We start from the raw sequence: 25,715 nt of genomic DNA on the forward strand, positions 1-25,715 counted from the left end.
AAAGATGACAGCTTAACTAGGGCTAGAAGGGGGTTTTTGCCAATCCATTAGGGAAGGTAGAGTAAGTAGAGTGATTAGTAATGTGAGGAGATGTATGACACATCAGAACCTTGACTGAGTTTAGGTTGGACAGCTGTGCATTTGTGCGTATTTGTGGAGAGCAGGAGAGTACAAATGCAAAACTGAGCCCATTAGGGGCTGCGGGGTTACTGGAGCAACGTCCAGCTAATGTTTCGGGCCATTCAGAATGCCTGCGGGGAGCCGGGATTACAGAGCTGGTCTTAAAAGCGAAGCAGAAATACAGGGAATAATAATACATAGATAAATAAGGGATGGAATGGCATGGGAGAAGCTGGGAAAATAGCACATCTATTCTCACGCAGCATGTTTGTTTATTTATGGCGTCTGAAGGCCTGGTCTGGATGCAGGGTGGGGGGCTGGTGAAAGGCTTTCCCTCTCATACTCCAGCTCCCTAGCTTTCATTAAGTGTCATTACCAGTACTTTCAGAAAGCTGGCCAGGCTGAGACCTAACATCCCCTCTACAGATAGTTTGCCATGCATATGGATGCATTTCTGATCCCTCTTATCCACCACTGAGGAGGGGGAATTAGGCCAGCGAGGAGGAGAGGAAGGGGGGGGTAAAGGGTGCATCCATATCTGACTTTAATGGCAGAGACGGAGCTATTACTTCAATTGAGGGACAGTATCCACGCTTGGCTTGTTTTTTGTATATGGTTATCAACACTGCAAGAATTTCACTTAAGATTTTCTGTTTTTATGACCAGAAAGGTCACGTACCCCCCATTTCTGTACAATCAAATGTGTTTTACACTCTTTAGAAGAGTTGCATTTTCATTTCAGCACAGTACAATGTACTCGCAGTGCTATTTTAAAATGTGCATTTCTAGCAGCGCGGTATTCATTAACAATTTGCTATTCCAGTTCACTTACTTTGAGAGCGTCCCCTGATTGATGGGGGGCTTGTTCTGTTTATTTGTATATCAGGGAATGAAAAATTCATATTGTGCGCTTTTCGAGCAGAAGTTATCTAGATTCAGTGTAAATGGTACTTGGGATTAGATTTTCACAGCAGATTGCTGTTATTAAGGAGAAAAATCCAGCTCCTTTGAGCAGTCATCTTCCTGGGAGGCAATCTATTTCTCTTTCACGCAGCCCGAGTGCTGGACCAGGCTCTTAATGCACTGAAGCAAAAGTGCTTCGGTCCGCAACCTTTCACGCCTTCAGCTCTCCTTTATGTGATTGAATAGTTAATAACTATGAGTCGCCTTTGAAAGGCGCGCCGTGGTCCTTCTGAGGCACTTCTCTTCTTTTTGTCTGTTTGGCTGCTGTACCTGCCCATTGCTCTGTCTACCTGCACATCTACTTTGCCCAGATGCCAAGTCAACTTTGTCTTTCCCCTGACTTGCCGCTTGTGTCTGGCTGTCTTGGTGTGCACATCAGAATTTTGAGCGCTGTGCATCAACATTTTTATTTATTTATTTTTAGTATTTCATCTCCTGCTTCTTCTTTCTCTTCACATTCACACAAACAGACAGACACACACTCCCTCACACAGCTCATTAGCCCATCCCACGCTCACAGCTCTAGCAGAATGTGACCCTGCCTAATTGTGTACCATGCTCATTTGTTCTCCCTGCGTGATGTGACGATTGCTTATTTATTCTCCTCAGGGCTCCCATCTCACATTAAAATGATTGACTCATTTCATTCACTGCACATTTTCAAGCTTTATTTGATAAGCTCATTTCCCTTGGCATTCAAATTCCTCCTTTTCCCATGCTTAAAAGTTATAATGTTACCGAGGCACGTTATTATTCATAGTCGGGATTGTTTCTTCAGCTAATTATCTGTGTTGGAAAATAATTTTGCACGTGCGATTCTGTTTATTCTGGTGGAATTGAGCAGTACAAAAGGGCAGACATTAACAATGCAGTTGGGATAGCTGAGGAGCCAATTGTGTACACAAAGTTGGCAGACGCGGTCAACAAGAAGCTTAAGAGGGATTGGGACGCTGTCGAAACTTGGCCAGAATAAGCAGAGCAAATTTGCATTTGGTTAGAATTTCCATCTGGTTAGAGACCTGTTTTACAAATGAGAAAGCCATCAACCTTTTTGTCCAGTCGTGTAATGAGGGAGTGTTTTGACACAAAAAGAACCATAACAAGTGATTGCTGATTGGGGATTTGGACAGCATTGTTACAGACGGATGTTAGCTCTTGTAATTTAGTCAGCTGACAGTCGATGTTTTCTCCCTTCAGCTACTGTATATCGACCAGGCCTCGGTGACACAGCACCTGCTGGAGGCTTACGTGCTGTGCTGCTGGGTCACTTGAGAATAAGATTTGTGCAAGTGACAGGCTTAAAAAGACGTGACTGGCAGAGCTTAGTAATGCATATGAAGTATCATTTGGCGTGAAACAAACAGAAGGGTTGATTCTGTTCATCTAGATGTAGCGTTTTCAGAAAACGCTACGTCTGGATGAACAACTCTTTGGATTTCCTTGCCTGGATGGTTGAGCATGAATCAACACAAAGAGAAGGGTACACAGATTGTTTGCGTATCTACTACAGGATGATTCATTGTCATGTAATAATAATTTAAAAAATAACGCCCTTGTTATGTTCCTGAGTAACTCTCCACAGAGTAGTGGTTCACACATTCAAAAGATCTCTGGTTTGAGACCCGAAGGAGACAAAAATCCATGGAAGAGCTGTGTCAGGGAGGTTACCTGGCACAAACATCTGTATAAAATCAAACATGTGAGTTACTGTGACAAGGAAGTAGCTGAAAGAAGTTTTATGTAGCTGAGCATTTAACACTTGAGAATTTTTGCCTCTTTTAATGATGAGGTACTCTCACAGTTGGGTCATTTATTTTGGTAAGACTAAAAAAAAAAGTGAAGCAGCAGAAGCCAGGACTCCGTATTTTTGAGGGAGAAATACAGTTCAGGCTCTGAAAACACTGGATCCTTAATGAGAAGTCTGATTGTATATGTATGTCTCTTTCTTGTGCTTTTGCAGTTCTCGGTTAGCAGAGCAGAGAGCCGAGGGAGGAGGAGCATCACTGCGAAAACCTTTGCCAGCATTTGTCCATCCAGCAGCCAGCAGTCATGGCAGCTGGATGGAGGTTCAGCTGAAGAGCTTGTCCTTGAAGTTACTTCACCCTTAAGAAGGCAATTCTTGAAATGGACAGACTGCATCACTCCAATGTGAGGGGCCTTTAACATCTTAATGATTTTTTTTTTCAATCGTATACACTACCTATTTAAAGTAAATAGTTCAACAATTCTGTAATACCAGACTATAAAGGTGGAATATAAATGTTTATAATGTTTGATGTGTTTCTTTCCTTTCCTAGTCAGAATGTCCTGAATGACATTTTTCGTGTTGTTAAGTTGAACAAATTATTGGCTTAAAGTAATAATAATCTATATTTCATGGTTAAGTTTCTTTACACTGTTTTCTATAAAAGTGTAGCACTTTTGTTTGGAGTCACAAAAAGCATCTTCTCCTAGAGCAATAGACCCACAAGCCAAACTCCAAAATCTTAATGAGTGTACCCAGATAGACAAGAAATTGCATCCAAATAAAAGAATAATAAAGGCATCTAAACCGTAACAAGTCTGCCTTTGTTCTTCCACTCCACCCACCACAAGCAGGCATTGTTGCAGCTTTGAGGGCAGCTCTGAGAGTTCCATGCCCATCGGCCTTCAATCACATGGGATGTCTGAGTTTGACAGTATAAAGTCTTTCTTCTAGAATAAAATATAACCCCTAAGCAATAGTGGATGAGCTGTTAGTAGCCATGCAGTCCACAGGGATCTAGACCAAGCATGGTAGTACAGTATACACAAAGTGCTGGTTAGGGATAAGACAATGGACCAGTAAAAACATCACTCGATGCCGCAACACTTAAATTTCTCACCATTTGCTTCTGTTAGCAAATATTTTTGTTTCAATGGTAATATTTAAGTTGGCTTCACCAAAATTAAAAAATAAATAACGCTCTTTAAAAAAGTTAGTCTGTTTAAAGGTAATTTCATTACTATAAAAGTATTAAAACACCCTCTTTAAAAAAAAAAAAAAAAAAAACCTTCACCCACCGAAACTGAATCTTCTACCGTAGTCCTGCACCGCTCAGTCATTCCAAACCGATTGTGTCCATCTTTCCTTTGATTTGTCAGAGAGCATCATTGAGGATGCAGCGTGAGCTCGAATAGATTTTCCTTGGTAAGATTTTCACTCACTGGCAATATGGAAGGTTTCACTCCTGCTTTACACCAAGAGGACATCATCAGTTCTTGTCTTGGTCAAATCAATGGACAACATTCTTTCCAGCATAGCGGTCAATATGCAACGCTTAAGGTGAAACTAAAGAAGACCAATAATTGTTATTAATAACATGGATCTCCCAAAGGATTGTATTTACAGGCTTTCAAATGTAACTATAACATGCACATAACCTACAAAGGTCCTGTCGCCCTGTCTGTGAATATCTGTGTGCAGGAATGTCAACACCGCAAATGGACCAATTATATAGTAATTGTGTTTTTACACAAAGAGGAACTCAAACATCTAGCCAGTGCATTCATGGCCACTTGAAGATGGTCACATGTATGAGTTCATTTGTCCATTGATTTGGTTCGAGAGGACCTTTTGTGCTTTTGATTCATTTTTCAAATACGTGCTGTTGTATCTCTCTCCTGACTGTCTTCATGGGCTGACAGTGATCTGAACCAAAAATTTCAAATTTTGATTCAAAATTGGCACCGATTTTCATCATGTGTTTAGTTACTACTAATATCAAAGTGCCTGAACATGCTATTTAAAATTGTGTGCACAGTTTCACGTAATGACAACACTGGTTCATCCCTCGAGTTGGATCCCTTTTTATGCTTGAATGATTCACAGGTCCGTGTTAAGTGGCTTAAAAAGGTCTAAAATGGTCAGGTACAAGAGTGGTCTGAAAATGAATAAACAAGCATCCAATGTTCAAAGAAAAACTTTGGACCCTTTGGAGCAAAATATAAAGAAATGAAGGTGACTCGAGAGTTTTGCACAGTTCTGCCTGTATAACTATTACAGTGGAGGTGCTCATATTGAACATAGTGTTTCAAATAGTGAGGGAGATCAGTCTTGGCCCCCCATTGTTTTTAGGATCTCTATGATGAACTCTAACTGGGAGCAAAGAAGCCCCACCTACTTGGCTGGCTGAAAGCGAGGTGGAAACGAGCTAAAAGACAAAGAATAAAGTGAAGGGTTCCATCCATCCTCTTCCACTTATCCAACTGGGGGTCATGGGGGGACTGGAGACGATCCAAGCTGCCTTTGAGCGACTATAAATAATATATAATAACAATATATAGTTAAAGTATGAAATTATTTTGGAATTGTCCAACATAAACTAATCTACTCACGTTATCATTAGGAGAGTCAAAACCCAAACATAACATGGTGAACTTGGTAAACATCCTCCCAGCATCACGCTGGCACTTAGCATTTAGCACCATTGCACTAGGGCTGAGTTCAGCCATTACTGAGCTTGTTTACCATTTTCATGTTGTAAATGACACCTGTTATTTTGGAGCAGGCCATGTCACGTATGACATTCTTGACATTAAACATCATTTAAACTGAATTTTATAGCAAAAGTAAGTATTTTTGCTATAATCATAGCAATTAGTGGAAAAAAATGATTTGCAACTGATTAAAAACCCTTTTTTTGTGCTGAAAAACCCCCCCAATTACAACTAATTTGGCATGATCTTTGGCGCTAACGTGAATAGCTGTAAAAATAAACGAATAAAAATCACAGCAAATCGATGGTTGCGTAGTTTAAAGACACCACAGGTCATTTATTTTAAATCTCTTCTCTCTTTTTTTTTTTCCAGTTTCTTACAGGGACACTAGACACAAACAGGCTTTTGTGCATCAATTGCCGCTGCCCATTTGCATTGCATACAAAGGCACTCTGCGAAAGCCATTTTAAAGTGAAGGACGGTTAACAACAAGCATACATTGCCTCCTGTTTCCATCACAAACCACATGTGGGTTCAGAGCTGTTGAAGGTAAGGGACTACAGAAAATGGGGGTGAGGTGTGGGGTGCGTAACATTCAAAATTCAATCAAGTGAAGGCCATCTCCAGCAGGGTAACAGTGTGTGGAGGCAGGGTGGGGGGAGGGAAAACTCAGCTGAAGTTTCCACTGGGCCTGCTGTGTTCCTAATGCAGCCTTGGATGTAATTGGTTCCCAGAAGGCTGTTCATTATTGTAGGTGAGCGAGGCAACAAAACAGAAAGAGGTAGAAGGAGAAAGAGAAAGAAAATGTCTCATTCTTTGCTCAGTGTCTTTGTCCTGGTACCATTATGGGACAAGAGTTAATTAAAAGAGCAGTTGATGCCTCTGTTTTTCTCATCAATCTCACTTCTGCTCTTATTAAGTTTGTAATGACAGCGGAGCTTGTCCCTGTCAGCCACCAGACGCTCGACTGAGGGGAAGGCGAGGGCGGGGCAGTTAATGTGAGAGACAGCTCATCTCAACAAATCTCACAGTGGTCAACAGCTAACATAATCCCTCCATCACATCTCGGGGTGACGATGTACAGTCCGTGGAGGATGAGCTACTTCCATGAAAAGGCGTCTGCTTTATTCGGGGTGTGGCAGGAGAGCCTGTTTAAGAGGCGTGGCTTTACGCCCTAATCCTGTGGCTCCTACATGCAGCGCCTTGGAGGCCATTTTAATTCCTCCATCATTACAGGCACCGTCCCTGGAAAGCTTTAGTAAAGGTGACTGCTGACACTGTCATTCACAAGGACAATTTCAAAATGTCAGCCCATAGCTGAGATTTGTCTCATTAAAGTTGGTGGAGTCCATTATATCCATCCCCTCCTCCACCTGCCACACTCAATCAAGATGACTTGGAGAAATGAGGGGATTGAGGGGACTCATAATATTGCTTATTTGCATTAGAGTTACAGTGAGACAGACGATCACTGACCAACAAGAAAGGCCTGTGGAAAAGGAAGTCAGCTGAGAGGGAAAACACTGCTGGCATTTGTAGAATTCACAAGCAGACAGAGCTTCGTTTCGTCTTTCCTTGCACATTGATGCCAGCTGGCAGGAAAGGTTTCCTCTAAGAAACATGAAAAAACAAGGGAAAAAAAAAATCTAAGTGTGACTGTGATAAAGACGCTGGCTCTCCATCCAAGGCGTTGTTCAACAGTCTTGTAACCTGAAGATTTACATACAGCTTTAATTGCCCAGCTCTTCATCCAAAACATATCAGCACACATGTAGATGTGAGGCTTTCACTTTGTTTCCCTTTGATCAGTTTCACTCACCTCAGTTCTTAAATGTGAAGCTGACGGGGGAAATTTCGCATCATCAGCAATGTGGCTGCGTTTGGGTAGTTGGACAACGTGCAGACAAACCTCTGAGCCTCCAGTTTGTTTTAATCAGCTGTTACCTAAGCTTTTTTGGATGCTTCCTTATTAACACTTGGCAAACTTTTCCAGTCGTGGTCGTCTCCTCCCGGTCATCTTCTTCTCAAACTTCTTCTTTGTGACTTTTGGAGTATTTTTTGATAAAATATGATGAAAAATATTAATAAAGACTCAACTGGTTGGTTAACAGAGAACATTGTTACCTTTTCAGTGCCCAACCTCTGGGTGTGGAACCTGATTTAACGGCGGACATGCTTTATGATCATAGTTAATGACTTCTAAATTAATTGTTTGCCACTTAGTTTTAATAGATACATAAGCAAAAACTGAGTTGCATCATTTTCACTTATCAAATCATTATTCACAGCACTGCAAAACCAACCAATGTTTTGCATGAATGTGCAGAAAATGCATCAGAACTACACTGGATTTAAAAAAAAAAATTAAAATTGCTAATGTTTATTTTCATTTGTAAAATATGTAGAAAGAAAAAGAAACATAAGCTGAGTTTCATGTAAAAGGACGAAAAACCGACACACCAGTCTATGTGAAGCTGCATGGCATTCTGGTCAGCTGAGGGCAAAGAGGAAGGTGCACACCAACAAAGGCATATGAGCATTTCTGAACATCTGTTTCAAGGAAAACCAAAAAGGTAATGTTTGCCATAACAGTGACACCGTTTATATATTTAATCCAGCGTGGTGAAATAATGAAGCGATGATCAGCCACAGTACGTTGTTGGAACAAGGTCAACAGGAGTTAAAAAAGGTCAATTGCCTAAGCCTGCATGTGAGTATTAGGGCGTATGACAATACGACTGTAGAGTCAGTAGACACTCGTGCCACAAGTACATTTTCAATAGTGCTTCTGTCTGTAGAGGAGCACTTCAAGGTGGCACGTGTCGTTCAAGTCACAACACTGCAAGAACTAGTAAATACAAGGACATGAAGACACGTAACACTTACATCAGCTTACCATTTATCAGCTGCACTCTGACAATACCGTCAGGAATATAGAAAATTACGTTTGAGTTTTTAGTGGAGGTACAATTATTGTCAACACCTCTCTAAAAGCCTTTCAATAATAAGCACATATAAATACTGTTTATGGGGGAACAGAAAGAAAGAAAACAGCACAGTCCTTTTTCCTTAAAATGCATCATGGAAACAGCTAGTGAAGGTGATGGAGGTGGAGGGAGGCTTTCTGATCAACCCAGCTAGTCTCCGAGTCTTGTGCCTTATACAAGTTCTCACTCTAGTGGTCTGAACATGAACTGCAGCTGACGGCCACACTGGGAGGAAGAAATGGTTGAAAGCTGCTCTGTTTTTGCTTTTGCTGGTGTGGTCCGAGCCTCGATGACAGTGACTGCTTAGAAGCGGAAATGGATTGGGAGCTTCTTACTTCCAGAAGCCGTTTTACAGTCCGAAGCGGGCGGGGGTGTGTCTGGGTGTCATGGGGACCTCTTCTTTCCTTCCTGGCGTGCAGATTTTCACCGCCCTGAATCAGGAGAGAGAAGCAGGTGCAGACAAGTTACTTCCTGTGGCAACATACACAACAGGAGCTTTATTCCTTATTGCGGTGTTTGGTCAACACTGAATGTTTCCTACTCTGGGTTAAAAGAGCTGGGTTTTTTAAAGCTGCGTGAAGAGGAGAATGAATGAAAAGACAGAGCGGTGTGTCTCTGTGAAGAGTGTTGGGACGTAGAGCCTGACGCCTCTGACAGTGCAATCTATCATCTTTAATTACAGCAGTGTGACACTGACACTTCTCTCGTGCCTTCCTCCTGCTAACACACACACACCTGCAGCAATTACAACAATCAGGCCATAACCTCCTTCTGTCAATCTGTCCCTGCTCTCTGGCTTACCGGTCACTTTGGGAGAAAATGTTGTGCTTCCCTTAACACAAACGCTTCCAGTAGCTCCATTAAGCTCAATGAACATGAATGTCTGACTGGTGGTGCATGTTTTATAACAGTGATATGCTTTTTTTTAGTGTAGTGTCAGCTGGCCCACTGACCATTCCTAAAGGACTAAATATATCTGAATACTTGATCTAACATGTTCCAGCTAATTTTTAATGTTATGTAAAGTTTTAAAATGTAATCACTGCTGACTGGTGTGCAACTGCACTATATGACAGATAACTACATCTATTAGTGCACTCAATTAGATTTTTACCGCATGTTCAGTTTGTCTGATAAATATTGTTTGTTTATTAAATGCTCCCCGCTCTCAAACAGCAGAAGTGGTAACTCGAACCTGCTGGAAAGTGCAATTTACACTTTACTATTACTAAATGCTTTTCAACCTAATGTGTCAACAGGAAGCTGAGACTTTTCTTTTGAAATGTATTTAATATTTAGGATTTTTAGGGGGGGGGGGGGGAGTAGAATTCATAAGAAGACCAAGCACATTACAGAATAAAACTGTCAAAATCTCTATTTCTGAAAACAAGACCATCCAACCACTTTCTTCTTCTGTCTTAGTGTGAGGTGCAGGATACACCCTGCAGAGGTTGCCAGTCTGTTGCAGGGCTAACACAGACAGAACCGACCAGTCACACTCCATTCACACCTCAAGTTAATTGAGAATCGCTGATTCACCTGACTCCGTGTATACTGTGGGAGGAAGCCACACAAGGAGAACATGCAAACTCCACACAGAGAGATGGTGCTAACCATTGGAGTTAAAACTTGTTGCGTTGTCTCTTAAGCATTTCATATAGAACAAACACACAGGCTCCAAAAACACTCAATGCTCCCCATTTATACACAACACAAGCAACAGGGCTGTTTACTAATTCACAGCAGTGATCTGCGCTGCTGAGCAGGGAGACGGGTGATAAGCAGCTGCCACTCGAAAGCACGCCCGACAACATATTTCATCCCAGTCACACTGAACTCAGAGAGGAGACGCTCGTGAGGCCCGCCAGAGGACAAAGACAGCCACGAGCCCAGGAGAGCCTTCAACTTCATTATCACACGCCCAGCTTCCTCTTCTTAAATCTGATTCTTAATCCTATACCTCGAGTGTGATTATTTTCAACATATCTGTCACAGATGTGGCCACACTAAGCTCGAGACAGAAAAACCAGCTGATTAATTAACAATAAAGGGACTTTTTTAAATTTGTCTTTATAACCCTATTTCTCTATGTAAAGCTCGGAGATGGGTGTGAAATTAATTTTTTTGGTCTAATTTGAAAATGAACATTCCCCTCCTTTCTCTGTTCTGCTATGGCACAATTTAAATTGCTGCAGTAATGGGGGTCAGCCAGGAGTCAATATTATTTCTTTTTGTCTCGTCTGGAGGGACCAGAGGTGAGAAAAGCTCATCATGAAGAGTGAGAAAGGTGGAGTGGAGGGAGGGAGGGAGGGGTGGAGATAGGGGATTGGCAGCAGGGTAGGTAAATTAAACGTTTCTAATCTTGACTGTGTATGGAAAATGAGGGCCACAGGGAACTATTGTTGGACGAGGCCCGTGTAGAGAACCAAAAGGAGGGGAGATTTGTTGCCGCCTTACCTCACGCTGCCGACGTTGTTCTTCTTCTCCTGCTCTTCTCGACGAGCTCGCAGCTGCTCCTCGGCCATGGCCATCTCCTCCTCCATGTTGGTGATCTCCTCCTTGGCCCTGCGACGGTTCTCCTACAAGTCGAACACGGACAAATGGTTTAAAAAGAAGAATACAGAAATGTTTACATGCACAAGTCAATGTTAACATGTTATTCTAAAATCAGTGCTATTAACAGTCTCCGCTCTTCTGAGAAGAGAATTTTATGGTGCAGGTAAGTCTAGTTCGTTTCACTTATAGATCTGTCTTTCTGCCTGAGGATATTTCCAGGTTGGAACAAGTGACTCCACCTGTCTACCACTGCCGCTTATCCAGAGGGAGGTGCTGGACCTCATTCTCCCAGGCCAACTTCTCCAGCTCATGCGGAGGCACTCCAAGGCGTTCCGAAACCAGCTGAGGGGTTAACTTTTCCAGCATATGCTGCTCTGCCCCGGGGGCCTTCTTCCACTACGGCCAGAAACACCTCACCTGGAAGGCGTCCAGAAGGCAGCCTCGTCAAATGCCCAACACACCTCAACTGGCTGGTTTCGATGTTGAGATGTAGCAACTCTGAGTCCCTCACCCCCTCTCTATTCCCCAGCCACCTTCAGAGGAAGCTCATTTTTGCCAATTGTATCCATAAGGTGTCAATCTCACGCCTCCCTATCCCCTCACTTGTGAGGCCTGCCACAGAAACTCCTCCATTTGGGGCAACAGCTCATCCCCTAATCAGAGTGAGCAATCTACCCGAGGAACATGGACTCAGACTTGTAGGTGCTGGATGCTGATTTAGCTCACTGGTTGAGCAGGTGCCCGAATGCCCTACAGCTGAAATGCAGTGGGCCTGGATTCCAGTCTGACCTGCAGCCCTTGGCTGCATGTCTTCCCCTACTTTCTCTGCCCATCTTTCTCTTCTCCTCTTTGCTGCTAAAAATATAAAATAAAGGTAAACCCTAAAAATAAATCTTTGGAGGTGCCAATTCTTATCCCAGCCACTTTACACTGTAGTGGAAGCTGATTAGACCAAGACAACCACATCATCTGCGAAGAGCAGAGACCTGATCCTAAGTCTGTCAAAGTTGACACCACTTGGCTGCGACTAGGATTTCTATCCATAAAAGTTATGAACGAGGGCAGGCCTGATGGGAAAGGATCCGATTTACTGCTGGCGACGCAAACCAAGCTCTCACTACGACTGAACAGGGAATAAATGGTTCATAGCAACGGGGCAGTCAGCCTGTACTCACAGGATGCTCACAGGGACACGGTCCACAAAACACATGTAGACTGGTTGGGCAAACTCCCACGCTCTCTCACGCAACTTTGAGGTGAATAAAGAGCCAGTCCAGTGCTCCACAACTAGGATGGAAACTACGTTACTCCTGAGTCTAAAAAAATCTTTTTTTTAAGAAAAGTTGCCACCACACCGAAAAGCTGATAAGGACCACAGCTACGGGTTACAAAGTAAATCTGAGGGGTCAAAACAAAAACAACACAAAAATGTATATTTTATATTTACACAAAATTTCCCACCTCTCCTTCTGACCTTCCTGTCAGAGCCGCCTGCTCTTTCACCCCTTCCACAACCCCAGCATCCACCTGCATGCTGCTCCACCCATTTCTTGACTTACCTGTCTGCTTTTTCCAGCATGTTTGATGCTATAAAACATGGGTCCCAGTTCTGCTAGCCACTCTCCATCCACTGCAGTCACACACTGCATGTACTCCTGCAACACAAAGCACAAGTTAACATCAGCAACATTAAAAACCATCAACTGTTTTTTGCCAAAAATATGCAGCAGTCAGTCTTCTTACCTTTGTGGTCATTACGAGCTCGTGGTAGATGATGTAGTCGGGAGTGTAGCCCATACCAAACAGGGAGCTGGTAGGATGGAGGTGACATGGCATACCTGTCCTCACATTCACATATTCCCCAATGCCCTGGGAGCAAACACATGCATAAATAAATTAAATGTTCAGAATCCTGGTTCCTGCAGTGTGCCTGTGTCTATGTTTGCACTATAAGGTCAGAGCAAAGCAGGTCATCTGGGCTAATTTGCTTCTCCACCTGGGTTGGACAGCAGGAAAATAAATTTAAAGTATATCCAGCATTACTATGATTGCTTGGGTTAGCTGCCTACACATAAGTCAAACTGAGAACCTTGATTATATAGTCATGATTTTAAATTTCCTTTCAGATTTTACCGCTGTATTAATGGGAGGCCAGGGGGGATATTTTACCACTCTGTAATTATGCTGCTATAAATCTGCCACAACCAGTCGCCACCAGGTGTAACATATTAACTGAAGGAAACCGTAAGTGAAGAAAGTACCTTGAGCTTGGCAGCCTGGTGGAAGTAAGCAGCACAGATGCATTTTCTGATGATGTCCCAGTCTGAACCACAGGAAACCAGGTTCATCCTCTGCTGCACCATGATGTCCTTCAACTGGGAGCGTACCTCACGCACCTGCACAAACACCGGATTTATTGGAGGTAGACCCCAACAGACAAAACAAGTCCAACCTGGCTGCTTACGATTGTTTTAAAAATACATATCATTGCAATAATGTAACACCCTGAAAATCTCACAGGATTTAAACTTTGCCCAAACAGCAAACTTGACACTATTAACCATTAAAACTGCACAATATTCATATAGCAGAGTTTACAAGTGCAAAGTGAACGAGAGAATAGGTGAAGCAGTGCAAGTCTGACCTTGCGCATGGCCTTGGTGTGGATGAAGTGCTCGTTGCACCAGATGCTAGAGTAATTGTTGTTCTTCCACTGCATGTACACATTAAGGTAGGTGAGGTGGTCACTCTCGGGGACTGAGAACTTCTCCCTCACCTGGTCACTCTCCTCCTCACGACCCTGTAAAAAACGCACAGACAGAGTTTAATATTTAAAAGTGTTTATTAGTGTTTAAAAATGTAACAGCTAACCAGCGTGTAGCAGAAACGTAATATTATACGTCAAATTTGTTTGGATGGAGTTATGTTCCCCACCACGTAGCACAGTCCAACATTCATTTTCTTCACTTTCTCCTTTACTTTTGTTTTTTTTATTTAAGTCTCCACTAATTCCTGAGGGAATTATCAGACTTTTAAGCTGCTAGTCACCAACTGTGTCTGTCTTCTGTCTGGTACAGTGAATTAGCTTTTCCACTGAAAAGGCAACAACTAAAAATAATGCCATGAGGGTGCTAAGAGTGAGCCAGAACAGTGCGCGTCTGAGGCAGAAACGATACGAAAGGGGGAAAAAAAGGAAAGCTTTTAAACTCCAAAGAGCTCCCTGGGCTTTATATGGACCAAAATATACTAAAACAGTACAGATGTCAGGCTTTTGATGCAATTCTCATGTCATCATTTGCTTCTTAGAGCAAACCTTTTCACATTCAAGAAGTCATGTGACGGGAGCTCATATTTATTTTCGAGAAAAAAACAACAAATCACATTCTTAAAAATTAAAAAAAAAAAGGAGTTGTACCTTAGGTCTGTAAAAGATGGCTGGCACAGACAACATGGAGACGATGATGAGAATGTCAGCACTGCAGCCCATGTCACAGGACACTATCAGCATCTTAGAGAGGGCGGGGTCAAGCGGAAACTCCACCATCAGACGTCCCGTTGGTGTCAAAGCTCCTGAAAGGACGACAGAGGACACCGTGACAAACTCAGCGTGTGTGCAATATAAACGTACATGACATGTAAAGAATGTAGGAGGGACAAGTATTAAGATGAGTGGATAAGCTGCTTTTCCATCAAAAGCCTGCTGGCGTAAGGGAGAAGGCAGCATTGTGTGACACTTATTTATCTTTCACTGTGAGAGAGTAGAATGAACTGCTGACAGCTGAGAATACTTGTAGGGGAAAAAATAGAGTGTGAGATCAAAAAACTTTGCAGTTTCTGATTTAAATGATTAGACGAAAGAGTCTAAGAAGCTTACGAGGAGGAAAAGCAGAGTAGCAGAAGCCAGTTTGGGGCAGGTAAGCCTTAATCAGAGATAATCTGCTGTTAACACACCATACAGGGAATCATCAAAAGTCCCCCCTTATCCCCAAATCCCCTGGAATCTGGCTAAGGATGAGACCAAAATGAGACCCGACCAGTCAAATCAAACACAGGATCAGTTACTAGGCAATTACTCCACTGGCTAAACCTCACAACTGTCTCCTCCAGGCCTGTTTGCAGCGTCTGCACTATCAATGCAGCATCCTTTACAGAAGCCGGTCTCGTGCCTGTTTGGGGTGTCACAATCACTATGTATCAGCTCAAAGCAGCGCTCAGAGGGGAAATGCAATTCCTAAATACCCAATATCCTCTATCATCACGTCAGGAAAATGATTTATATTGTTTGGCCCTACTGGAAAAAACGACTGACCTGGGCTAAGTCCAGCCTGCTACAACAAATTTGGTATATAATTTTACATGTCCATTTAACACAGATGGAGGGTATAGAAATACATTTAGACTTAGTTTTATTTTATGTCATCACTAATCAGAAAATATAATACTTGTAATATAATAATTGTACGCTTTTTTTAAAAGTCGACGTACTAGAAATCAATTTAAATGGGGGGAGGATTTCCGGTTGGACACTAGACACAAACCTGTGTTGTCCAAAGCTCCCAAGATCCAGAGCTGGTACATGGAGTTGAGCATGTTATCCTCAGGTGGTGGATCCATGAAGTGGAAAAGGAGCAAATCCTGAACACCCAGAGACTTTAACAGCAGGACTACGTTGGCCAAGTTGGTTCTCTGGATCTCTGGTATGGTGGTGGTCAGCATCTCGTTCTTAAAGGCGCTCTGAGTGTACAGCCTGTTCGGGCGGAGGAGACACAGAGTAACGGTCAAACTGGTTTGCTTGTTTTTGAAGCAAACTGAGAGCTTGAACGGAGAAGATGAAATATGCTCATGTTATTATGTGGACACGCGTCATTAGGAAAGTACCGAGCATACAGTCAGGTCCGTAAGCTTTTGGACTGTAAAACAAGCCACTGCGTGCCATTTTTAAATCACACAGTCAAATAACTGAAATGCAGACTTCCAGCTTTAATTTGGAAGATTTTCATTATTTATTTTTTTACATGAACTGCAATTACAATTCAGTCATTTTCACACAGTTTGAAGATGTTTCCTTTTCCCTTCTCTTCCCATGATTTGTGAACAAGTTAATTTTGCTTTTATCTGTTACATTTTTTTCCTAGAACTGTGCGGGCTCTTTTAAATGTTTTATGGCAAACTCTAATCTGGATTTCCCATTCTTGACTTTAAACAGTGGTCTGCACCTCATCAAGGAAACTCCTGATACCCCCACCTACTTGATGGTGTTTTTGACTTTGTTAGATGTTGTGAAGCTGCTGACCTGGTCAGTATAATCATTATTTTTAAGAACATAGCAAATTGTTGATTTGACCCCTCCTAAAGTTTCTGCTGTCTCTTAAAGGTTTATTTAGTTTTTTGTTTTCAGCCTAACATCCTTCAGTCGTTAAACCACGAGGGAACAGGCCTCAACCGGTCATGATACTCCTTTCAGTGAACTTATTCTCTAACTTGGTCTCGAATTCCTAAACAGTTATTGCAATAATTTTTTATCAAACCCTTTGAATGAAAGCAAAAGTCTACATTTTATCTTATTGAAAGTCCACTGTGGTGATGTACAGAGGCAAAGAAAGTGTCACTATCCAAATATTTATGGACCCGACTGTAGAACGACTGCAAAGGGAAACTCCATAAGTTAGAATTCAGGGAAACTTCCTGAACATGGGTTAAAGTATCTCTTTCAGCAATTACAGCAGTCTGGTGTAGGTGCTTATAATTACAGGATGATTTGAACATTGAGGGATTTGAGCGTGTGTGGGTGCCTACTGCAGGCACCCACACACGCTCAAAGGATCTTTGAACAGGGAATTCTCCACACGAGCTGAGTAAATCACCGTGAATCTCTCTGTGCGCTCTCACATCCGCAGCTGCTCAAACGCCTCGACTGCGCCGTGTAAAGCTGTTCCAAAACCGATTCTTTGTATATTTTTGTGAGCTTGTGTGTTAAGAGCAGGTGGGTAGGATTTATCTCAGCATACGTGGGCCTCACAGCTCATTTCAAATACAAAATGTTTCACTATGTGTAGGCACGTCAGCAAGTCTCTATAATATGTTATAATAAGTTATAATATATCCAAAGAGCGAGAGGTCAAGTAAAACCTCTAAAAGGATCTCCTTTCCTGCCGTACAAACAGTCAAACTGCATGAAATCCTCCAGAGATTAGGCTTCTGGCACTCTCCCTCCTTTGCTGCCTCTGTCTGTCTTGAAGGCATGGCCACAACACACATGAACACAATTTGTGAACACATTAACAGTTCAACCAGAATGATGCAAGCTTTTTAGACAAGCAGGAGCAGAATAAAAGCCTGACTCTAACCCCGGGTGGTTTGTTTCTGAATATGTGCCATTCAGCCAAAAATACATTTACAATTGTAATGTGGAACCGGATTGCACGTAGTTACTGTGAGAGGGTTTTAAAGCAGGCAGAATGAGAATATCTTCCCTCTTAAAGGATCAAGAGACTTTCAGTATTGAAAACAAGAAAAAGCCTGAGTTAAAAAAACAAAACTGCTAAAACTGTAAACTATGCACTAATTCCAGCTCAGAAATTCTGTAATGTGCCATGTGAATGTGTCTGCACAAATACCGAGTGTGCATAAAGCAGACAAGGGCCTGAATATTACCTGTAACATTGCCCTGGTCCTGTACGTCCTGCTCGACCAGCACGCTGGTTGGCATTAGCTTGGCTAATAGGATAAACCTGGAGCGCGTCCATTCCAATGCGAGGATTAAAAACCTTTTGAATAGGGAAAAAAAGGGAAGTAAATATCAATGGTGTCACTTTCCTTAAATACTGTACAGTAATAAAAATATCTTCAGTGGGATTGAGCTACCTTAAGTTTGCAATAGCCTGAATCCACAACAAACATGATGCCATCCACAGTGAGGGACGTCTCTGCGATGTTTGTAGCGACTATGCATTTTCTCACACCATCTGGAGCCTAGCAAGCGACGAAAGAAAATTAATCAGCTGAAGGTTATTAGTTTGCGTAAAATGTTTATTTAAATTAATTCACAAGTGATAAAAACCTTCTGGAAGATCTTGGCCTGGAGGTCAGATGGAAGCTGAGAGTAAATGGGAAGCACAGCTAGAGCAGGAGCATTTTCCAAGTCTTCCAAACGCTCCACAATCTGATCCGATGTCACCTGCAATAACAAGGAAATACTGAAAACTTTACCAGACTCTAAAACTAAGATATTTCCTCTATGTTTTTATTTTATTTTAGTTAGTTTAGTTTTCCAAGTTCACAAAATTGATTCAGTTAGTTTTCTCAAAAATTCTGCTTTTCTCTTTTTTTACTAAAACTAGAATAAGTTTGGTGAGAGCACACAAACCAAACAAGAAATATATATATCACGGTCATGTTGCTTACTTCAATGTCCTCTTGCCCAGGCATAAAAATGAGGATGTCTCCCAACAGCCCACTGAGGTGAATCTGCAATGCTTGCTTCACAGCTGCCTCCACGTAGTCCTCCTGAGGTGTCTACAAAGCACCACACACAACAAATCATCCAGACTTTGCATAATATATAAACTAGTTGTATTTCATAAACTGACAGCTTCATGTTGAGGTAAAAATATGGCAACCTAATTTACATTTATTACCCGTATGATACAAGGTTCACAGAAAGGCTCTTATACCCGAAATAAGGAATAAAATCATAAACATACCTTGCTAAACAAAATGTCAACTGGAAATGTTCTCCCTGGAATATGGAATATAGGTACGTTGCCAAAAAATGATGCAAACTTGTCAGAATCCATGGTTGCAGACGTAACTATGAGTTTCAAATCGGTGCGCCGAGATACAACCTGATAGGAAAAGCAAACAGAAGTGAAGAGCTTGCTTGACATCATCGAGTATTCTTCTCATAAAAGTATGTTGTACCGACCTCACGCAGCAGACCGAACAGCACGTCAGTATTCAGTGAGCGCTCGTGAGCTTCGTCCATTATAACAGCACTGTAGTGGTCCAGGTCCGACTCCCTCAGTGACTCCCTGAGCAGGATTCCATCTGTCATGTACTTTATCAGAGTTTTCTCAGATGTACAGTCCTCAAATCGGATTGCGTAACCAACCTAGAGGAAACATTGTCAAAATAATCAAGTGAAACTGAAAAAAAAAAAAAATGTGAGAGAATGACCACTAACCCAATACTCCTGTGTGACATGCACAGATATTCATTTTAATAAAAATGAAAGGGGGGAAGCAATTAAAGCAAAGATAGTACCTACTGACAGAAGTAAAACAGAATTATTTTAAACCCTCTAAAAACATAGGTTCTCCCTTTACCTACTACTATTTTTCAGCACTTGAAGTTGATTATTTCATTCACTACCACATTCCAGGTCGCTAACAAACCTGATATTTTCCTCCTGCCCACTAGATGGCAGTGTTACACAGAATATGCAAGATGGCTCCAGTGTGTTGGCTTTACCTCCTCTCCGAGGTTGGTGCCGATCTCCTCGCTGACTCTCTTGGCCACGCTCATGGCAGCCACTCTTCTGGGCTGAGTGCAACCCACCATGCCGTATCTGGTGTAGCCATCCTCGTGCAGGTACTGGGTCAGCTGGGTGGTCTTCCCACTGCCGGTTTCCCCAACAACAATCACTATGCTGTTGTCCCTGCAGTTTGCAGTAAACACAATTAAAAATTGAAGGTTATAGTCAAAGAACTCATCTCAGTTTTAATGCGGGTTTCTTGTAACTAATTCCACCATCCATTAAATAGTAAGAAAATCAAATAAACTGCTTAGTTGATGAGTATAAACAAATATTTGTCCAAACAGCCAATCACCCACATCCCTCTGTCTTTTAATGTCAAACACATTTTAAAGGTGGAAAACAACCAACATAGTCTTGGTATCAATACCTTATGATATTAAGAAGCTGCTGTCTGACTGCAAAGATAGGCAGGTACTGTCTCTGCTCCAGAATGCTCTTCTTCTTAGCAAATTCACTGCTGGCCTCGCTCTTCTCTTTCATGTGGTCTGCAAATTTTTGCTCTGCTCTGTAAAGCAAACAACAAAAAAATGAATACAGTAGATCAGACAAACACTAGACTTCAATGCTACAAGCCAGATTATTAATAGAGAAAATGTCTGTCAGCTCACCTGTAATCTACTTTGCCGTCCTCTCCTACAGCTTTGCCCCCTGGCATGTCTTCATCCTCCGTCTTCTTAATACCCATGATATCCCCCAACTTGGTGCCTGCCAATTCCCAGTGTTTGTGCTGTGCCTGAAAACATAATTAAGGGCAGGTACACATATTCAGATCAGAAAAAGAGTGAATACAGCATCTGGTGTCAGAGTCATCCAATAGTTTTGCCTCATTAATGATTTATTCCTCACACCGACACGAATTAAAATATTGTGATTATTCATTTAATGAAGGAATGTTGGACAACAGTAGCATAAGACATGCGTTCGTAAGCCTATCACAATTCATTTACATATTAATTTCATTTGTTAGAGATTTGGATCGTATGTGGCTTCCTACACAACTGTGCAATACCAAACTACACAATGTATATGACAGCTTGCACAATAGGGCATTTAACAGATTACATTATTATAATCAGGAATCTGTAATATGATCATAGATCTGTTATTATCATATTATTATTATATAATATATCTACTGTGCAACACTTTCAGGCATTTTAGATGTCTAGAGTCTTTATTTTGTAATTCCATGAGGCAGGTGTCCCATCAGTCCCACGTTCATTCTGCAGCATGACACAACAATCCCAAAACCAAAGCCAGTTATAAAGAAATGTCTTCAGTGTTCAAAAGGGCAAGGAATCCTGCAGCAGCTTTACATACTTTTGCACACTAAGTTATATTGTGCATTGCACTAAATGCCATTACCATTCTCAGACTGAACTAGCCTCAGTATGAAGTCTGAGGCAGGGTCACTAAATCCTTTTCTGTGAACCTGTCTGAGTGGAATTGCATGCCCAGCATACCTTCTTTCGCTCTTTCTGCTCACGATGTTTACGGACCAGCTGGCTGCCCTTTCTAGAGATGATGGCCATATCAGAAGTAGGATCTTTCACAGGGATGACAGGTTCTGGCTGCGGGAGGACAAACACGCACATATTGACACTAAAATTGATAAGAAATTCCTCAAGCGTAATCAGGAGACAAATATAACATCTCAGAGATTGGAAATGTTAATGATGAGAGGCTTTACCTGTTTAGTGAAGACTATTCTTCCATCCAGGAAGGGAGGGACCAGGTTATGAACCAGCAGGTGAACCTTGGCGGCATTGTCCTCCTCAAAATCTTCATCCACTTCCAACCTTTGCACCACACCACTGGTCAGCATTCGATTGGTCTCCCACCGTTCGTTATCCTTTAACAAGAATCACAGCCTCTTACAAAGGTATGCCCACACAAGATCACCGCCCCATCTCGGTGTCTTAGACCTTCTTCTTCCCTTTCTCGCTCTGTCCCTTCCCCCCCGTCTTGCCACCATGGGGAGCAGGGCTTTCAGCTGCTCTGCTCCTCAACTCTGGAAATATCTCTTCCATCTCTCTCTTTAAGACCCAACTCAAAACTCATTTGTTCAAAATAGCTTATTCCACATAACCTCTCCACTCTGCTATTTGAAATTTGTTTTATCGCTTATTCTTTTATGATTGTGTAAACTGCTTGCTTTTATGTTGCTTTTATTATTCTGCGTCCTTGAGTGTTCTGAAAGGCGCTTTTAAATAAAATGTATTATTATTATTATTACTATTATTAAAAGACATGCACACACACAAAGGTCACCTGCATGCAGTGGCAAGTCATGTATGCAGATACACAGAAGATTTGCCACTGCATGCAGGTGTACAGTTCTGATTTTGGTAAATATTGAAGCAGAATGGTTGTACCTCATTGATCTGTCGTTTCTGGGCAGATATTCTTTTTTGAGTCTGCTTCTGAAGTATCTGCTCTCTCTTCTTTATGTAGTCGTCAGAGGTGGAAGTGAAAGGGTTGTGGAACTCATCATAGCCTTCATCCATCATGTACCAGTCTCTGTCAGCTTGCTGTAATTTCAGTTAAATAATCAGATAACAGAAAAAAAAATGCTTATGTATGAGGCATGAAGGAGTGATAATTTAGTACTCACCTTCTGGTCTTCCTCCCACTGTTCTTTCTCGTTCTCATTATCAAACATAATTCCTGCACCACCTTCTTCTTTCCTCCCTGAAGAAAAGACAAAGAAATTAAATTTCTCCGGCATACTATAAATGTTGAATGAAGGTTCAATTTTTTAACAGTACCTTTTCCTTGTGATAAACGAGGTGTGGACCCCAAATGCTTTCGGTCATTGGCCCATTCATTATACTTATAGGATGGGGTAGGCAGGGGCGTGTCGTCAGGATAACGACCTGATCTAACTGATCTAAAAGCAAATAAATGATGTTAGCATCGAGTGGCAGTTAAGCATTTCACACAAAGTGCAATCATATTTACAAAAGCCTCTAAGAAACTGATGATAACAGTATGATCATAACACTTGGTGATACGCAGCAAAGAGCTGCGAATTATATTTTTTATAAAATACAAATAGCCATGCTGCCAGATAACATTTAGAGCTGAAGATAATTCTAAATGCAATTCAATATATTGTATTCTGTGTGGGGTCACATATATAATATCAGTTTTGATCAGTACAAAGAAAGAAAGAAAAATTACAGGTCCTGAGTCACAAAAATGTAAGCTACAATACACGACAGTTGCTCACCTGTCCCTTCTCTCACTTTCTCGGCCAGAGCGTTGGCTTCTTTCCGAGCGGTCGGACTCTCTGTGAGACGGGGCAGGGGAAGGAGATTCCCACTGGGAATGCCTTGAGCTGCCAAAACCACTGTCATCCTCATCCCAGTTGGAGCGGGAGGGAGTGAAAGAATCTATGTAAAAACAAAAGAAGGTAAGTGATCAAGTTGAATACACAACATTTTGTACATGGCAATAAAACAAATTCAAATAAAAGCAAACAACCTCTGGGACGACTCTGTGGAGTTTGGGGTTCATCTCTCTTACTGCCCCGGCTGATGCGATCGGACCACCCATCCCTCTGTGAGCGTTCACTCCTCTCACTGCGCTCCCAACGCTCCGACCGACTGCTGCTGCTGCCACGGCTATAGCCGCTCTCGCGGTCATCTAACAGACAAAAGCAAAGGAGTCTCAGCATCCTCAACTGATCTAATATTTGCTTTCATTATCACCTGATCTACAACGTTGAAACAAAAAAACAAACCAAAAAAAACAATGGAATATCCAGAGTTTTGAGTGGTTCTTTCTTACAAATACTAAAAAAAGGAAAAAAAAATATCACACTAAAATCATGATGGATGGACTAAAACCAAAAGTCAATTTTAATGACTATTAGAAAACCAAATGATTTATGGAGTCACCTCTTTCACTGCGTCGGTCTCTGCCCTTATCTCTACTCCTTTCTCGGTCTCTCTCTCTGTTTCTGTCCTCTTTAGAAGAGGCATAGACTCCATGCTCGCGCCTCTCCTTCTCCCTCTGCTGGTGTCTGCGTCTGAACTCTTCGCTGACACCTCCAGGGTTTGAGGGCGTCTCTGAACCAGTCACACGATACTTCCTGCTAGCGAGACAAAAATAAAAGATTCTCAATTACATTATAGCATTTCTGATGAGAATTCCTCAGTCAAGTACACCGTGACTTTTTGCTCTCTGCAACATTTCCAAGTCACGATCCCATATACGAATAAACTATAAAACAGCACATTGTAAAAACTTTTTCCACAAGCCACAATGAAAGCTTTTTAAGCTCATAAAATGAATGGAATACCTTTCTATCTATTCTTTGTAGAGTGCTCACACTTACCTCTCTTTTTTAGCAGTGCTATTGTCATCACTGTCTTCTTCATCAGATCCAGAGTCACTTTTACCTTCCTCCCAGTCTTTGTAGGAGGAAACCTTTGACTTCTTGCTACTCCTGTCATCACTGCTAGAATCTGCTTGTTCCTTAGTCTCACGCTCCTTCCTTTTCTGTGCTGCCAGAAGATCCAAGCCCAGTAAAGATGTGCGTGGAGTGGGTGCCCGAAATACATGGGGCTCTGCAGCAGCGCTCTTCTTCTTTACAATCAGACCTCCAACTTGAACGGTCGGATCGGATCCTTCCAGCCTATGCATTGACACGTCATCATCCATTATCTGTAAAGAAGTTATGATATGAGGAGTGCTAGTAATCTTTGCTGGTGATATCACCATTGATAACATAATTACATTCTATCTCAGGTTTTTTTTTTTTTTTGCATATTTATTACACTTTTATGTTGCAGATCATCAAACTAAATTTTAAATGATGATTTTACTTATTAAGGAAAAAAGTTAACCTGGTCCTGTGTAAAAAAGTAATTGCCTCAAGTGCTTGTGATAACTACTAATGAGTCTTTCACATCATCCCAGAAGAATCACCGTGCACACACTTCTGTCCAGAACTGTTTTAATTCAGCCACCTGGCAAAGCATCTCGATTGGATTCAACTCCAATCGTGTGTATTTACTCGGGTTATATTTACCAGGAAGGAGACAAATACTTTTTCACAGCACTGTATCGATAGGCCGTCATTTCACAGTCATACTCAGAGTCCAAGCTAGGCTCCAATCAATAATCCAAACCACAGAGTAATAACATTTAAATTATTTACTTATTGACCAACTACTGATGTTTGGGGAAAAAAAACCTCCAGGATATGAAGTAGCAATAATAACTTTTTACCCCGATCCAAAATGAAATAAATAAATCTTTGGTGGGAAATAAGTCACATATGTATTAGTACCTATCACATTAATAGTATCAAAATCTAACTTGAGGCTCTATACGCTTCCGCTGTAGTTGGTAACATGCTTACGTGAGCTCTACGCATTATATTTACGCAGCTAACATTGCTCCATAAAAGAGCTCGTGGGTAAGAGTTTCATTTAAAAAAAACTATCACATACCTCAGACTGAGCGGCTAGCCTCGGCTAGCCTTCGAGCTGCTAGTGTCCAGACGAGAAGGCGCAAAAATGCCGCGTGTTTCTGTCAGCGTAAAATACAAACACTCTCACATGAACGTAAACATCTGGGGCCAACTTATGGACCACAAAATGAATCACAAAACCACCACTAATGGCGTCAGAGAAAACGATTAACGATCGGTTTTCGTAAACTCAACGCGTATGTTTACAGATGAGGGAGCAGCCATTGCAATCCCACAATCCTTCTTCTTCTTCTTTTTCTTCTTTGTACGGCGATACCAAACCGTACATATGAAAAAGCGCCGCTTCTGGTTTGAAGTGATTACTACATCTCTTATATTTTTTTCTATATTTTATGTTCAGAATCAGAAAAGGGTTTATTGCCAGATGTTGAGCAGATTTACAACGTTAGGAAATTGCTGCGGTACTCAATGCGAAACATACTATAAGACAAACACTTAAATAAAAAACAAAAAATAAATAAAAATAAGAAAAGTGCTAAGCCCCCATTAAGTAAAGGTTACATAACATCCCTTTAGCTTCTTTGACCTGCATTTGTTTTCTTTTTCTCTTTCTAACCCCCTTTTAAGCTTGTATCCGTATTAATCTAGAAGT

At 41.6% G+C, this 25,715-nt stretch overlaps 2 protein-coding genes across 6 annotated transcripts in view; one reads left to right on the top strand and one right to left on the bottom strand.

The window, feature by feature from the left end:
- Window positions 1–6,080, top strand: part of LOC146718672 (uncharacterized) — a 140,499-nt gene extending 134,419 nt beyond the window's left edge. For 3 of the 4 annotated variants that reach the window (XR_014920091.1, XR_014920092.1, XM_085453721.1), the window contains one exon: window positions 3,044–3,633. The gene's annotated coding sequence lies outside the window, so the exon portion shown is untranslated. Of the gene's footprint in view, window positions 1–3,043; window positions 3,634–5,913 lie in introns of those variants that run through there. The other variant, XM_085453703.1, reaches the window with a different exon arrangement.
- A 1,665-nt stretch (window positions 6,081–7,745) lies between these two features.
- dhx38 (DEAH (Asp-Glu-Ala-His) box polypeptide 38) lies at window positions 7,746–25,364 on the bottom strand. Of its 2 annotated transcripts, none has more exons than XM_085453750.1 (27): window positions 25,083–25,364; window positions 23,963–24,291; window positions 23,523–23,716; window positions 23,107–23,268; window positions 22,853–23,015; window positions 22,389–22,510; window positions 22,235–22,311; window positions 21,996–22,151; window positions 21,311–21,472; window positions 21,084–21,191; window positions 20,229–20,353; window positions 19,988–20,125; window positions 19,554–19,740; window positions 19,009–19,194; window positions 18,788–18,928; window positions 18,489–18,599; window positions 18,145–18,261; window positions 17,949–18,056; window positions 17,739–17,851; window positions 15,623–15,831; window positions 14,500–14,654; window positions 13,729–13,884; window positions 13,346–13,480; window positions 12,828–12,953; window positions 12,644–12,739; window positions 10,986–11,107; window positions 7,746–8,959 (listed from the first exon to the last, which is right to left on the bottom strand). In XM_085453750.1, the coding sequence occupies exons 2-27, from the start codon at window positions 24,286–24,288 to the stop codon at window positions 8,878–8,880; spliced, it is 3,777 nt and encodes a 1,258-aa protein (XP_085309876.1). In that variant the 5' UTR covers window positions 24,289–24,291; window positions 25,083–25,364; the 3' UTR covers window positions 7,746–8,877. The 2 variants fall into 2 exon arrangements, with proteins under 2 accessions (XP_085309876.1, XP_085309867.1); XM_085453741.1 differs by having other exon boundaries at window positions 23,523–23,719.
- Window positions 25,365–25,715: the final 351 nt, after the last annotated feature.

Source organism: Copadichromis virginalis, linkage group LG1 (assembly GCF_057382275.1).
Source record: "Copadichromis virginalis isolate Kocher_CV1m ecotype Utaka linkage group LG1, C_Virginalis_male_GT1.1, whole genome shotgun sequence".
Taxonomy (NCBI): domain Eukaryota; kingdom Metazoa; phylum Chordata; class Actinopteri; order Cichliformes; family Cichlidae; genus Copadichromis; species Copadichromis virginalis.